Genomic DNA, 15,373 nt, shown 5'->3' on the forward strand with positions numbered 1-15,373 from the left:
GTCGCTCTTGCTGAAGCTGGTATCGAACCATTGAGCTCAGATCCACCCACCTCGGCCTCCCAGAGTGCTGGGATTACAGGCTTGAGACACATGTGCTGTGAAATTTTTAAAGATCATTCATCATATCATTTGTGAAAGAAGTTTAAGGCATAGTAAGTATATCCTTATTTTTTTTAACTCTATTTTTATCAACATAATTTGACTGTGCCACAGAAGTTTAACTGTAGGTTCAAGTGTGCTGTGAGATAAAAAAGATGAGAAACACTGGTCTAGACCCACATTCTCTCTGACTGTGTTACTTGTTTCTCAGAACCAGGAATCATTCATAGTTGCCAACCACATGACGCTGGTGAGTCCACATGAAGGACTCATGGTCTTTGGCAAGCGGTCATCAACGGGATCCTTAAGGGAGAATAATAAGGGCTGATTTGTAGGGTTGCCAATTTCACTGGTGTAAATATTCTCACCATCATCGTTTTCAAGCTGTCACTGTGAAGTCACGGATGAGGAAAGAGACAGGCACAGTCGGCTCCTGTGAGCCCGTGTGAGTAGGGTCCAGCACGGCACAGCCACGGATCCCCTCTGCCTCATCACACGGATGCCTGTGGGGCAAACCTTTTACTGTTTTCTTACATTTATTCACCCATCTTTTTTTTTGCAGTTTTTGGCCAGGGCTGGGTTTGAACCCACCACCTCCGGCATATGGAGCCAGTGCCCTACTCCTTTGAGCCACAGGCACTGCCCCTCACCCATCTTCTTCATGCTGTAATTCCTCCATCAGAACTCTGCTCCCTGCTCAGCCCTCTCAAACCTCAGGTCTACTTTACAAGCCATTTAAAAACATCTATCATGTTTCAGGTTCACCTATGTCTGGTTCCAGTTCTTTTAATACTGAAGTTTATCAGTCACCCAACTGTTTTGCCCCTCTACTCCAAGCAGTTAAAATTGCTCTGAAAAGCGCAATCCCCCCATGAAGATGCATGCTGCTCATGAAGGCAGGAGACTTAGGGAGCAGTTGAGAATTTTCACTCGAGATGATGGAAATTTAGGTGCTTGGCAACCTGAAAGATCTATACCTCAGAATTTTGTGAAAATACTGACTACTAAATAAATACCAGCACATCTGGTCCACGTCCTTCTCCTGGACACATGAGGGTGGCGACCTTGCCACTGACTGAGATCTATGCACAGTGCTCTGCCCTTACCAAATCACACATTTTAAGTCAAAATGCCATAGTGAACAAATAACTTTCCTTTAGTATTTCAGCAGTTGGTAAGTTAACAGGAATTTTTCAATGATTTGAATAGTTCAACCTTTTACTTTATTTCTATATTCTCTCAGACTTGTCTTTTTTTGAGACATAGTCTTACTCTGTTACTCTGAGTAGAGTGCTGTGGTGTCACAGCTCATAGCAACTTCAAATTCTTGGGCTCAAGCAATCCTCCTGCCTCAGCCTCCTGAGTAGCTGGGACTATAGGACCTTCCACAATGCCCAGTGGAGGATTTAGCCAGTGGGACCTCTGATAGCGAAGCCTGGACACTTAATCTGCAGCATGTGTGCAGACTCGGCCCACAAGTATATCAGACAGGGTGTGGGACCCAGTGGCCTCTGACCTGCCCACCCATGTTAATTTTTGACCTCCTAAAAATATGTTTCAGTACATTAGAAAAACTGTGCGTTCTCCCTTTACCAGAATGTCTGCTGGTCCCACAACTGCTCAGCGGCCATTCATACTGGGGAGCCACCGGGGCAGTCTGTAGTTCAGGAGTCCCTTGAACTCCTGAGCTCAAGCAATTTACCCACCTCGGCCCCCCAGAGTGCTGGGATTATACGCATGAGCCACTGTGTCCAGCCTCTCAGGCTTGTCCTTAAAGCCTGAGACCTGTGGCCCCTGAGCTGCCCGTCCATGTTAATTTTTGACCTTCTAAAAATATGTTTCAGTAAGTTAGAAAAGCCGCGTATTCTTCCTTTACCAGAATGTCTGCTGGTCCCACAGTTGCTCAGTGGCCATTCATAGCGGGGAGCCCCCAGGGCAGACTGTAGAAATGTGTCCCACGTGGGCTGAGTCTGCACACATGCTACAGATTAAGTGACCAGGCTTCACAATCAGAGGTCCTCTTACACCAGTGACAAGCAAACACTCTCACCCTCTATCTGCCCCCACAGCTGCCACAACCCCTGCATCTCTGCAGAATCCCAGTGGCTCCACTCAGCAGCCAGGGAGCCTGCAGCACTGCCACTGCACAGTTCTGGGGTCCACACTTCACAGCCCACAGCCCGCAGCTCTGCCCAGTGGGGTGTAACTGAGGGAATACATACCCTTTTGACTCTCAAACTGCGCCGTTCAGTGGAGTTTCTCACAAACAGTGATTTTTTAGCCAGGGTTGAACTGTCACTGTCGCTCCGATTTAACTGGCAGAAAGATTAAAAAAAAAAAAAACCACAAAAAACAACCAAACAAAAGTTGAGCAAATGAAGCAGGTACTGATAATCTAAGTTTATTTCTTTAAATAAAATCCTCCCAAACAAGTTTTCCCCATTCTATGCTTTTCTTAAATAACTTCATTTTCTTCTTCTTCTTCTTTTTTTTCCTGAGACAAAGTCTCACCCTATCATCCTGGGAAGAGTACAGTAGTGTCAGCTCACAGTGACCTCAAACTCCTGGGCTTATGTGATCCTTCTCCCTCAGCCCCCCCAAGTAGCTGGGAACACATGTACCTGCCACAATACCTAGCCATGTTTTTTGGGGTTTTTTTGGGGGGGGTTGCAGTTGCCATTTTGTTTAGCAGGTCCAGCCAGGCTGGGCTTGAACCCGCTACCTTCAATGTATGTGGCTGACACCTTAGTCACTGAGCTACAGGCACTGAGTCTGTCTAGAAGTATTATTAGGAGAAGATTTCTGCTTTAAAATCCAGTTCACAATTTCAAGTTCAGAAAGACTAACATGGTTTGAAACATGCATGACACAGACCAGAATACACGTATATCACTTTATGTTTCTAAATAGAGGTTAAAGTCCAAATACATATACTTAGTCACCAGATCCTTTTATTAACACTTAATTGCCAAATAAAATCACATTAGAACCAATGAGATATTAAATTTAGGGGAACAACTAAGTTAGACCCTCGGAGCGTACTCTTCCCTGTATATTCCCTGGCTCCCTTTGCAGCCAGCTTGGGAAGATTCCTGGTGCACAGGCTCCTGTCCCCAGGGGCCACTCCGTGCGAGGCAGAGGGGACAGGCTGCAGCCTTACCCTGCAGATGTACTGGCTCCGCTGTCCTGGGGAAAAGGTCTGGGAACGCACAATCACGCTGCTTCTCACAAGCGGGTGCTGCGGGGCGCTCAGGCCGCTGCGGTCTTTGGGGCGAACTGCCACGTTGTCACTGGCCGCTTCATCTGTATTTGTCTCTTTATCGACCTACAAAGGAAGTGGAAGTCAGCGCTTTGTCAGGAGCTGATGTGTGTAAGGAAGGAAGAAATAGGAGCGAGGGGGACACCTTTACGCTGTTGGTGGGACTGTAAACTAACACAGCCTTTTTGGAGAAAGTATGGAGAATCCTTGAAGAACTCAAAATTGACCTTCCATTTGATCCCACAATCCCACTACTAGGCATCTACCCAGAAGAAAACAAATCATTTTATTATAAGGACATTTGTACTAGATTATTTATCACAGATCAATTTATAATCACCAAGACGTGGAAACAACCTAAATGGCCCATCAACTCAGGAATGGATTAACAAACTGTTTTATATGTTTACCATGGAATAGTATTCAGCCATAAAAAGATGAAGGCTTTAGGCTGAGGCAAGATAATTGCTTGAGCCCAAGAGTGTGAGGTTGCTAGGCGCTATGATGCCACGGCACTCTACCAAGGGTGACAAAGTAACACTCTGTCTCAAAAAAAAAAAAAAGAAGAGAGAGAGAGAGAGAGATGGAGACTTTACATCTTTTTTTATTAACTTAGATGTAGTTGAAACACATTCTTCCTAGTAAAGTAGTACAAGAATGAAAAAGCAAGTGTCCAATGTACTCAATACTAATATGAGGCCAGTAGAGGATCTAATCTACGCCCACACTAGAGATAGACTCAATTCAATGTAGGCTAGGGGGTGGGGGAAGGAGGAGGGACGAAGAGAAGGAGAGGGGGGACTGGGGTGCTCCCATCTAATGGACACAATGTAAGGGGCAGTACACAATTACAAAAGGGACTCTACCTAACAAGTACAAACATTGTAACCTAGTTGTCTGTACTCTAACATTAACCTGAAGTTAAAAAAAAAAAAAGAAAGGAAGAAATATCTAAAGTTACATATACACAAAAGAAATATCTAATGTCAGGACAGAGACTCATCTAACAAGAGGGCTGCTTCCAAAGGGCAACCGAGGAGAATGGCTTTCTACTGAGTTCTCAGCACGGTAGATATCTCCCTACCCACAGCAGGTAGGGTGATAGCCGTCCAGTGAGGCTGCCTAAATAGAAGTGTCACCTCCAACAGTTTAGACACAAAAGCGGAGGTTTAGACTTAAGGAGGTTCTATAAGGAACCCTATTTGGGAATGTATCATCCTTAAACTTTATTCAAGATTCTCATTAATTTATTTCAGAGTAAATGATAGAAATAATTAAACACAAGAAATTGAAAATATACCACAAAGTTGTAGATTTAAATAAAATATGCAGTTACATACATATGAATATAACAACTGTTATGAAGCTGAGTTTGGATTTATACTGGATTTTTGGCAATGTAACAAAAATAAAATTCAAGTAAAAATGGAAAATTCTCAAAATATAAATTTGGTAGGTGTAGGCTGATGTCTGTTTTTTATCATATGGGTATAACTTGATTCTGAACATGCCTCTTTTTTTTTTTTTTTTTAAGACAGAGTCTTACTCTGTCACCCTGGGTAGAGTGCTGTGTCATCATAGCTCACAGCAACCTCACACTCTTGGGCTCCAGCCTTCCTCTTGTCTCAGCCTCCTGGGTAGCTGAGATTATAGGTGCTCACCAGCATGCCCAGCTAGTTTTTTTATTCATAGTAGAGATGGGGTCTCACTCAGCGTGGTCTCAAACTCCTGAGCTCAAGCAATCCCCCTGCTTTGGTTTCTCAGAGTGCTGGGATTACAGGTACGAGCCACCAGGCCCTGCCCCAAACATGCTTTTTGATGAAAATTTGCTCCTTTGTGAAAGATGTCCTCAGTCAGGGTATAATATTACTTCCTCAGGAAGAAAGAATTAGAACTTTCTAAATTCTATTACCAATATCTCAAGTGTGTAACATCATCAAAGCTTGAAAATAATCTTCCTCGTTCGGGGATGGCAGTCTCAATACATCTTTCACTCATCTAGCAAAATTACCTGCTTAATAACTTGGTTAGCTCCTGTCTCTAAACCAAGCCATCAGCCACCTTCCACAGAAGATTTAAATCAGAACACTATCTAACCAAAACGAACTTTAAACATTTACTTTTGAGGCAGTGCCTGTGGCTTTGTGAGTAGGGTGCTGGGCCCATAGACAGAGGGTGGTGGGTTTAAACCCAGCCCCGGCCAAAATGCAATGAAAAAGTCCCCGGGTCTTGTGGCGGGTGCCTGTGGCCCCAGCTATTCAGGGGGCTGAAGCAAGAGAATCGCCTAAGCCCAAAAGCTGGAGGTTGCTGTGAGCTATAACACCACAGCACTCTACTGAGGGTGACAAAATGAGACTCTGTCTCTTAAAAAAAAAAAAATTACTTCATGTTTGAAATGGAAACAAACTCATAACATACATTAAACTTGTTATAATTTAGTCATCCCTGCTATCATCCAAGACATTCAGAACATACATTAAAAAATTCACAGAATATTTATAAAGATTTAAAGGAGCCAGCACTACTTCTATTCTTTTATCAAATACAAGCAGAGATTTGTTATTTTAGGTTCACTTAAAAATCTCAATGTATTTACAAGGCTTCCTAGAGCCTAGTCCCACAAATGAGGACAGACCTGAACGGACAAACAAGCATGTCCCTGGTCTACAAGGTGCCTACAGGATATGTGTTTTAGGGGCGCAGATGTATAGTCACCAGGGTTGGTATTCCAGCAGGTGGTTGGCTTCTCAGGTCATTGGCACAGTTATTTTCTTTCTGGCTGCTGTCTTCGTTAATCCCGGACACACTAGTGTGTGAACTTAAGTCTTCTGTACAGCTACTGCCCTTTGGCATTTTAACTTCAGCCTCTTTTTCAGCCACAATTTCATCAGAGGCCTCTCCCAGCATTGTCAACCTATGGTGAAAGGACACGATACAGAAACAAAATACACTTTCGGTCAGGTGGGCGTGCTCCATGGACAGTGCAGCTGGGGCTTACCAACCCGTTAGCTGGGAAACAAGTGACAGACTCACACATAATGATCTGGCCATTTCTGGTACTTTTGACTAAATGTCTCATAAAAAATAGAATTCTTACTTTGTAGGAACCTGCAGCAAAATCACCATAATGTGGTTCTAAGTTAAAATTCATAAAATATAACCTAATTTCTAGGTATTAAAATAGACACATTCTGAGACTCATAATAACAGTTTGATCTCAGCACTTAAATATATTGACACCCACTATAAAATAACTTGGTATTGGTTGTTAATTGACTGTAATATTAATCACGGAACAAAACGGAGTTACTCTCAGCTAACAGTTAATTAAGACTCTTAGTCCAGCAGCGAGAGCCCTGTGTTTTACTACTGAACTAGCGAGGACTCCTAGTGCCATAGGATTTCATCATTAACAAAAGCCCTGGGCTCAGCACCTGTAGCTCAGAGGCTAAGGGCGCTGGCCACATACACCAGAGCTGGTGGGTTCGAATACAGCTCCCTACTGCCAAACAAAAACAACAAACAAATGGCTGGGCGTTGTGGCGAGCGCCTGTAGTCCCAGCTACTTGGGAGGCTCAGGCAAGAGAATCGCTTAAGCCCAAGAGTTGGAGGTTGCTGTGAGCTGTGACGCCATGGTGCTCTACTCAGGGCAACATAGTGAGACTCTGTCTCAAAAAACAAACAAACAAACAAAAACAAAAGCCCTGGCATGAGCCTGAGTGACATTACAAGTGCTGCCCCAGGATGTAAGCGCAGTTTCTATAGAACACACAATGCAAAAGCACTAGGAGGGCTTGGGACATGAGTTTCATGTCTCAGAGTGGGAATATTTTCCCACTGGTCACCAAATGTCCGGCTTTGATGGAGATTGGTGATAACGTGACAAAGTGGCATGGGCTAGCCATGAAAAGAACATAAAGGGAATCAGCGATGACCACAATGAATGATAAATTCCTTTATCTACACACTGAGTGTATTTTTTGGAGATAGTTGTAAAACAAGTTGTATTTTACATGTATGAGGAAAGCTTAGTATTTAAAGATGCTGTGATGAACCTTATAATTACTATTGTAGTTATTTGTTTTGCAGTGCTGATTTTTATTTACTATGAAGAGTTTTTGATAAGCACAAAGTAGAACTACATCTTTTATGTCAGTGTTTATGATATACTTTGTCGCTCTGAGTTTCTAAATAGTTTTATATGTATATATACATACATACAAATGCATGCTATGATGTATATGCACGTGTTAACAGGAGTATAAGCAACTATATATAAAAATTAATCTAAATAACTTTACATACACATCATTAAAAATGAAGTATTCACTAAAATTTGTTTTTAGAGAAACCAGTACAAACAGGAAAAGGAAAGACACCTTTTTATACACACACACAAATCTGGACAAGTGCAGTAATAACCTCCTCTTTCCCCTGCCCCTGCTTTAAGGCGTGAGGTACAGATACAGAGAAGAAAACAGAAAAAGAAGGTGAAAGTGGTAAAGAAATGACTACTCAGCCGTTTGCCAAAGGCTCTATTTATCTTACGAGAGACTAAATGGTGCTTCTGGGTAGTTAAAAAAAAGAATCTCTCTGAAATTTATCTATGACTCTACAATAAGCTTCCTTATCTTTTTTTTTTTTTTTTGAGATGGAGTCTCAAGCTGTCCCCCTGGGTAGAGTGCTATGCCATCACAGCTCACAGCAACCTCCAACACCTGGGCTCAAGCGAGTCTCCTGCCTCCGCCTCCCAAGTAGCTGGGACCACAGGCGCCTGCCACAACGCCTGGCTATATATATTTTTTGAGGGGGTTGCAGCCATCATTGTTGTTTGGCGGGCCCGGGCTGGATTTGAACCCGCCACCTTAGGTGTATGTGGCTGGCGCCTTAGCCACTTGAGCCACAGGCGCCGAGCCATCTTTTTTTTTTTTTTGACAGAACCTCATCCTGTTGCCCTGGATAGAGGGGCTGGGGTGTCACAGCTCACAGCAACCTCAAATTCCTGGGCTCAAGTGATCCTCCTGCCTCAGCCTCCCAAGTAGGTGGGACTATAAGTGCCTGCCACCACTCCCAGCCAGTTTTCTATCTTTAGTAGAGATGGGGTCTCACACTCCTGAGCTCAAGCAATCCACCCACTTCAGCCTCCCAGAGTGCTGGGATTACAGGTGTGAGCCACTACACCTGGCCTTTTCTTATCTTTTAAAATTGATAGTTTAGATTTTTTTTTTAATAGAAGCTCAGAAAATAGTGATTAACAATGAAAACAAGAATAGAACATCTGGTTAATGTGTAAACTTTGCCCACAGTCTTTCCAAATTACCTCCTCCAACTCTCTGATGACCAAGGAAAGACTTCCCCTGGCCAGAGCTCAGTGAAGCCACACTGCCTTTCAAATTCTAGAATAAAATGTGGCCCTATGAAGATTTCCCTGAAGGTTTCTTATGAGAATCTAAATATATGCTCTTTGAGTTCCCAAAGCAAGAGGAAACAAGCACTTTACCAATCTCCATCTGGACCCCTCTGCTCTTCTTCCTGCCCTGGTTCATCCTCCTCTTGTTCTTGTGCTAATTCTTGTTCCACAGCCAACAACTCCGCTGAGGTTCTTGCAAGCAAGGCTGACACTGCATCCTGGAGAATGTAAAACATACGGCAATTAGCATCACAGACTTGGAAGATGATTTAAAACCTCATCAGATGGAGACTTGTATTTCCAGCTATGAAGACGCAGCTTGTAACAAATCCAACTCTCCTGCTGGGAACAAATATGAAGCTGAATTAAAAAACAAACAAACAAGCAAACAAATAAAAACTCTCAGATGTCTTGAAGCAATGTGGAGCAACAAAGGCAAGTAGGACCCGAGGGCCGAGATCTCAGGAAGAAGAGAAATACAATGAGGTGAAGTCACTGCCATTCCCGCCCCTTTGGGTGACTGCCAGTTCTAACAGTGGGGTGCGCAGGCTGAACACACCTGGCTGCCCAGAACTGAGGCGGCGTCAGGAGGACGGGAAGACCGAACCGAGTCCAGGACTACCAAGGCGCTGGGTCCACAAGAGCCCAGAGAATAAGAACCGTGAAGAGAGCCCAGTGTTGGGCAGGATATTCCATCCAGGCATTTGCTGTCCCTAAGCTGCCTGCGTGCAGAGCGAGAAGCTGAGAAACAAGCAGAAAAGCAGCTGCCAGGAGGCTAACAAGGCAGGGAGGTGTTTCTCATGTGGTACCCGAGAGAGAAAAACTGGAGTTCAGGTCCCCAGGCAATTTGGACAATCTGCCCGTACTGTAATTGGCCTTCTAAAGAATATGAAATCCTCTCTGGAGGCAGTATCAGCCAGGCACAATCATGTGTAATCTCTGGCATTCCATCAGGACGGAAGGCAACAGGAAGAGCTCACAGGTGATCTATGCACTGCAGGTATTTTTTGTTGACAAATTCAAAGTATTTCCACCACTCCCAGGCAGCCAGTTTTCTATTTTTAGTAGAGATGGGGTCTCGCTCTTGCTCAGGCTGGTTTTGAGCTCCTGAGCTCCAGTGATCCTCCGGCCTTGGCCTCCCAGAGTGCTGGGATTACAGGTGTGAGCCACCACGCCCAGCCAAAGTGTGGCTTTTTGAGTCTGTGTTGTTAGGTGAATGTATTGCCTCTTTCTGTTCAACTGACCCTTTATCATTATGAGATGTCCTTAAATACTTCATATTTTAAAAAAATCTTCCCTTCCACAATGTTCACTCTAGTTTCTCATGTGTGGTAGATGACTAGTGAAGCACTACTGCTTAATTTAACTGATTTTTGCTTAGTAAACTCTTTCCACTAGATAATCTAATAAACTTGAACTCAGTATCAACAGCCACAAATGTCAAATCAGTGGTGAATGGCTTCACAAAATTCCCCTCTGTAAATGTTTTGAAGTATTATATTGAAGTATGACTGTTGTTTACAGAACACATTTTTTTTTTGAGACAGAGCCTCAAGCTGTCCTCCTGGGTACAGTACTGTGACATCACAGCTCACAGCAACCTCCAACTCCTGGGCTCAAGCAAGTCTCCTGCCTCAGCCTCCCAAGTAGCTGGGACCACAGGTGCCCGCCACAACGCCCGGCTATTTTTTTTGGTTGCAGCCATCATTGTTGTTTGGCAGGCCTGGGCTGGATTCAAACCTGCTGCCTTAGGTGTATGTGGCTGGAGCCTTAGCCACCTGAGCCACAGGCACCGAGCCTACAGAACACATTTTAATAGAAAATACGTGTGGCCACTGATATTACAAATGAAAAAACGAACATACTGTTTAGGTTTAACAACTTGCAGTTTGCAGAAAGTGCTAAACGTATACCCCACAGTGGAATCAAACAATGTGAACACAAAATATGAAAGTACAAAGTTTAGTCAAAAGGTTTTCCATGGTTAAGTAAAACAATGGCATCTCCAATATCAGTTTATTTTTATAAGGAAGTATAAGCAGAAAAGAGTGATTCTTTCTAAACCATACTTGAAATGGAGCTGCAAAGTATCTTCCTTTCTTTCTTGGAAGCTGGGAGAACAGGGTGAAGCTGTGAGAGGACAGAAGGAAGGACAGTGAAAGTGAACAAAGATACGCTGGCCCACACCACTGTATGTCTCGCACAACTTCACCAAATTGTAACGACTTTGCTCTGTCATTAAACGGACATTAAATCTGACTCACCAAGTCTACAGAATCTACTAGTGGCTGGTCTGGTTGAAATATACAGTCCTCGTTTTCTTCTTCATTCTTTTTGCAAGGCATTTGCTTAGAAGGAAGTAAGTTATACCACAGAGTAAAAATCTCATTGGAGAACGGTAAATCTGCGAGGCTGATCTGAGTTCCAGCCTATGCAAATAAAAAAGAAAAAAAAAAGGGGGGGGGGAAGAGAAAACAAAAAAAAGAGAAGAGAAAATGTTTGAATTAGGATTTGGTTCCTCTGATATAACAAAAGATTACTGTGTGAGCTTGTTTTAGGGTAAAAAAAAAAATACAATACTTATGAGGTTAACCGCAGCTAGTTTTTTAAAACCCAGAGATTAACATTATATTTTTAGCTTTAAGAAGTAACTCTTGATCTAAAAGTCAATCCAGGTATTATACAGACAATATTTTGCCAACACCTAATGACTAAGCATGTAACTTCTTAGTAAATGTGAAATTATTTTTAAATGAAAAGTTAAAAAATAAAAATAAGAGGCTAAGGCCAAACCATAGTACTTCTTATAATATGCTGTAATATATAAGAATATGATATATTCTTAAATCAATAAACCATTATCCACTGAAAAATTTAAAACAAACAAATGAAAACTCTACTTCAGTTCTTGAATAAGAAAGAAGTCATATAGCAAAATTTTTCTTGAATATGGAAGATAGTAGTCAGAAAAAGTAAATGTTTAAGACTTTCATATTTCACCAAATCACACAAAGCCAGAATCTAAATTTAACTATACAGTTTTTACAAGGCTACCAATTAATATATTTTCTAACTTTATTAGCGCCTTTGGTATATATTATGCTAAATATGGAATTTAATATACTAAAGCCTTTCTGATACCCTAACAAATCTATTATCTTTGCTTCTTTCTAACTTTATGGTCAGACAATATTATGAAACATTTTTTTCAAGAAAAAAATCAAGAAGAAACTTATCACTCTTTAAAACTTTGTTCATCATGAAACATGCGTATTTCTATGCTTCTCTCTGGGCTGCAGAGAAAAGCTCAGGTGGGAGCTCACACTGTTGTCTGAACACACGGGCACACCTCTAGAAGATGGTTTGAACAACTTACATAACTTTCCTGGGATGAAATGATTTTCTGCTCATTATGCAAAATGGTGTGTTGAATTCACTATCAAGTATGACGTCTTCTGTGGCATCATTTAAATATCATATTGTTTTAAATAGTTACACTTTGTCTTCCTAGAAGTTCTAATACCAGGGTGGGAAGAAGGAGCTGAATAAAGGAATTACATAGTTTTTTGGTTTTTGATTTTATTTTTTGAGACATAGTCTCACTCTGCTGCCCTGGTGAGTGCCAGGGCATCATCATCACAACTCACAGCAACCTCACACTTTTCTGTGATCCTCTTGCCTCACACTCCCAAGTAGCTGGCACTATAGATGCCGGCCACCACGCCCAGCTAGTTTTATATTTTTAGTAGACGGGGGGGTCTCTTGCTCAAGCTGGTCTCAAACTTGTGAGCTCCAGAAATCCACTGGCCTCGGCCTCCCAGAGTGCTGGGATGACAGGTGGGGGCCACCGTGTGTTCAGTGCCTTGCTCAATCTAAATTGGTAACAGTGAATGACGTGGAGATGGCTTTTGGATGTCTGGCCTTCACTAGCTGTGTGACCCTGAATGCATTTCATCTCGGAGAGGCCCTTTATCTAAAAATGGTGGACAATGACACCTTTGATTCTCCATCTTTCATACAACTGTTACGAGGATTATTTCAGACTGTAATATCAGTATTATCAGTCCATAACATACACAGACACTCAGCACAGAGCGGGCCTGGGGCATAATAAGCACATTCCATAAATGATAGTCACAGCCAAAGGTAAAAGTGCTTCTGTATTTAAAAGAGAAATGGAAAGTAGCTTTTACCGAAAATTGAAACACATAAGCAGATTTTAAAGGTTTGGTATGAGAGAATGAAGAACAGAAACTACTACTTTAGGGGAAAAAAAAGAAACAAACTTTGGATGTGTTCCCCAGTGCCAGGCAGGTTTCAGGACTTTTAAAATAATAGAAACTACATTCTCCGAACACCCACTCCTAACTGTCACTTGATAACAGTAATTGGAAGACCCCTACCAGGCACTCTTCCCTCCGCTGTTTACTGGCAGAGCAAAGGTCGACTCTCAGGGTCTTCTGTTGTAAGGCTGTTTGCGAAATGGCTACTCGGAACACATCGCTGAATAAAATGGACTCTGTGGGCGGATGGACTTTGGTTCGAAACAGACAGCTGACATCAGTTGAGGAAGGAAGGACAGCGACCCTAAAATAGCTGCAAAGAACAAGAATAAAATGGATTTCGTGGGTACTTCAGTTACATTGGAGTCACAGCTATCATCTGAAACTGTCTGCAAGACAGAAAATGAGGGAAAGTTTCTATCAAGCAAACACGCTGCTGCCATCACAGGCCCTGCCCTTCACCCACCAGGCGCCAACTGTGCCCGCAGCACGCGGTAGGCCGGCCTGCCACTCACTACGGGGTCGCGGCAAAGGCGCGTGATGGGAAAGGAAGAGGAAGAAAGTCCGTGGGGTAGACGAATGTACAGCCAATTCCAAAACAATGCATTTCAAGCCTGGGAAGGTAGGACCATGCTAAGTAGGTATTAATGACTTGATCCCCAAAATCCTCTCCTGAGTATTAAACAAGAGATGCTGAGGGTCACTTCCCGGAAAGAAATACATTATCCTACCAGAGAAAAAAAAAGCTCAGTAGCACGTTGTTAAGAAAATAGAAAACATATGAAATAACAATTCACAAATATCATTGTTTAGCATCTCCAAAGTCTCAGATAGGATAAACTGTTTTAAAAGAGTCTCGTGCTTGGCTCACGCCTGTAATCCTAGCACTCTAAGAGGCCAAGGCAGGTGGATTGCCTAAGCTCACAAGTTCAAGACTAGCCTGAGCAAGACCCCCATCTTTAAAAATAGCTGGGCATGGTGGTGGGCATCTGTAGTCCCAGCTACTTGGGAGGCTGAGGCAAGAGAATTGCTTGAGTCCAAGAGCTTGAGGTTGCTGTGAGCTATGATGCCAGGGTGCTCTACCAAGGGCGACAAAGTGAGATAAATAAATAAATAAAGATAAATGTTAACATTTAAAAAAAAGTCTCATGCTTTATTATTATTATTTTTTTTTTGAGATAGAGTACTCTGTCTTCCTGGTAGAGTGCTGTGGAATCATAGCTCACAGCAACCTCATACTCCTGGGCTCAAGTGATCCTCCTGCCTCAGCCTCTTGAGTAGTTGGGACTATAGGCACCTGCTACCACACCCAGCTAGTTTTTCTATTTTTAGTAAAGAACGGGTCTTGCTCTTGCTCAGTCTGGTCTTGAACTCCTGAGTTCAATCAATCCACCTGCCTCGGCCTCCCAGAGTCCTGGGATTACAGGTGTGAGCCACCGTGCCTGGCTAAGAGTCTTATCCTTTATAAAATTTAGAGGGAGGATTATAGAAGAACAACTTCAAATATAACTTTAAAGTGAATTTTCCAAACACATATTAGGTAAGGACTCTTAATTCCTGGAAACAGCATGAGGCATTTATTTTCCTTTAAATTCTAGAAGGAGAATACCCATAAAATCTACCCTCTCCGACTCATTTCCAGGTTTGTCTGATTCATACTGTGAAATACGCCTTTCTCCAACTAGAAAAACTGTGACTTAAAATGCAGAAAGGAGGAATGTCATATTATGTTGTATTTCAGATCACCTTTAATTATGGATATTTAGCATTAAAGAACCAGTGGGCCGTGGGCCTTGGGGTACTGCTGCTAATGTAGGAGCCTTACTCTAGGTTCATTCTCTCCAGGAGGCTGAAGGTTCAGCAGGAAGAAATCATTTACTCTGCCCTGATGGAAAATCAATAAAGTGGTGTGCTAGAGAGTCAGAGTAGAGGGAGAGAATCTCCTGTTTCTCCAGACTTCAGTTTTACTACAGAGTGTGGCCTATTCACTTCAGTGATTTTAGAATGTTTCCATATTAGAACAGTGAATTTTGCATGGTTAAGAGCCAAAGGCACAAGGAAAAGAGGCAGGAGGGCTCTTCCTCTCATTTGGCCCAGGCTGGGAAGGTCTCCAAACTGGACTAGACAAAGCCACCGGCCCCTCACAGAGAACTCTCTGGCAGCTGTCAACCAGCTGAGGTGTGAACTTTGCCTGTCATAATTAGTCATCAAAGAATAAATTGAAGTTGGGGGGAAAAAAAGAACTACTTTAAGCTATCATGTACTGGCTCGGTGCCTGTGGCTCAAGTGGCTAAGGGGCCAGGCACATACACCTAAGGTGGC

General features: G+C 42.7%; 1 protein-coding gene across 2 annotated transcripts in view; it reads right to left on the reverse strand.

Annotated features, from left to right (window-relative positions):
• The window catches only part of WWC2 (WW and C2 domain containing 2), a 130,484-nt gene that overhangs the window by 16,399 nt on the left and 98,712 nt on the right, over positions 1-15,373 (reverse strand). For both annotated transcript variants that reach the window (XM_023514905.1, XM_003792793.3), the window contains exons 15-20: positions 13,172-13,364; positions 11,033-11,197; positions 8,859-8,986; positions 6,074-6,272; positions 3,260-3,424; positions 2,322-2,414 (exon numbers count right to left, since the gene is read on the reverse strand). In XM_023514905.1, coding sequence (XP_023370673.1) covers positions 2,322-2,414; positions 3,260-3,424; positions 6,074-6,272; positions 8,859-8,986; positions 11,033-11,197; positions 13,172-13,364 — 943 coding nt within the window. The remainder of the gene's footprint in view (positions 1-2,321; positions 2,415-3,259; positions 3,425-6,073; positions 6,273-8,858; positions 8,987-11,032; positions 11,198-13,171; positions 13,365-15,373) is intronic.

The sequence above is a fragment of the Otolemur garnettii genome, unplaced genomic scaffold, assembly GCF_000181295.1.
Source record: "Otolemur garnettii isolate 467f Iridium unplaced genomic scaffold, OtoGar3 scaffold00061, whole genome shotgun sequence".
Taxonomy (NCBI): domain Eukaryota; kingdom Metazoa; phylum Chordata; class Mammalia; order Primates; family Galagidae; genus Otolemur; species Otolemur garnettii.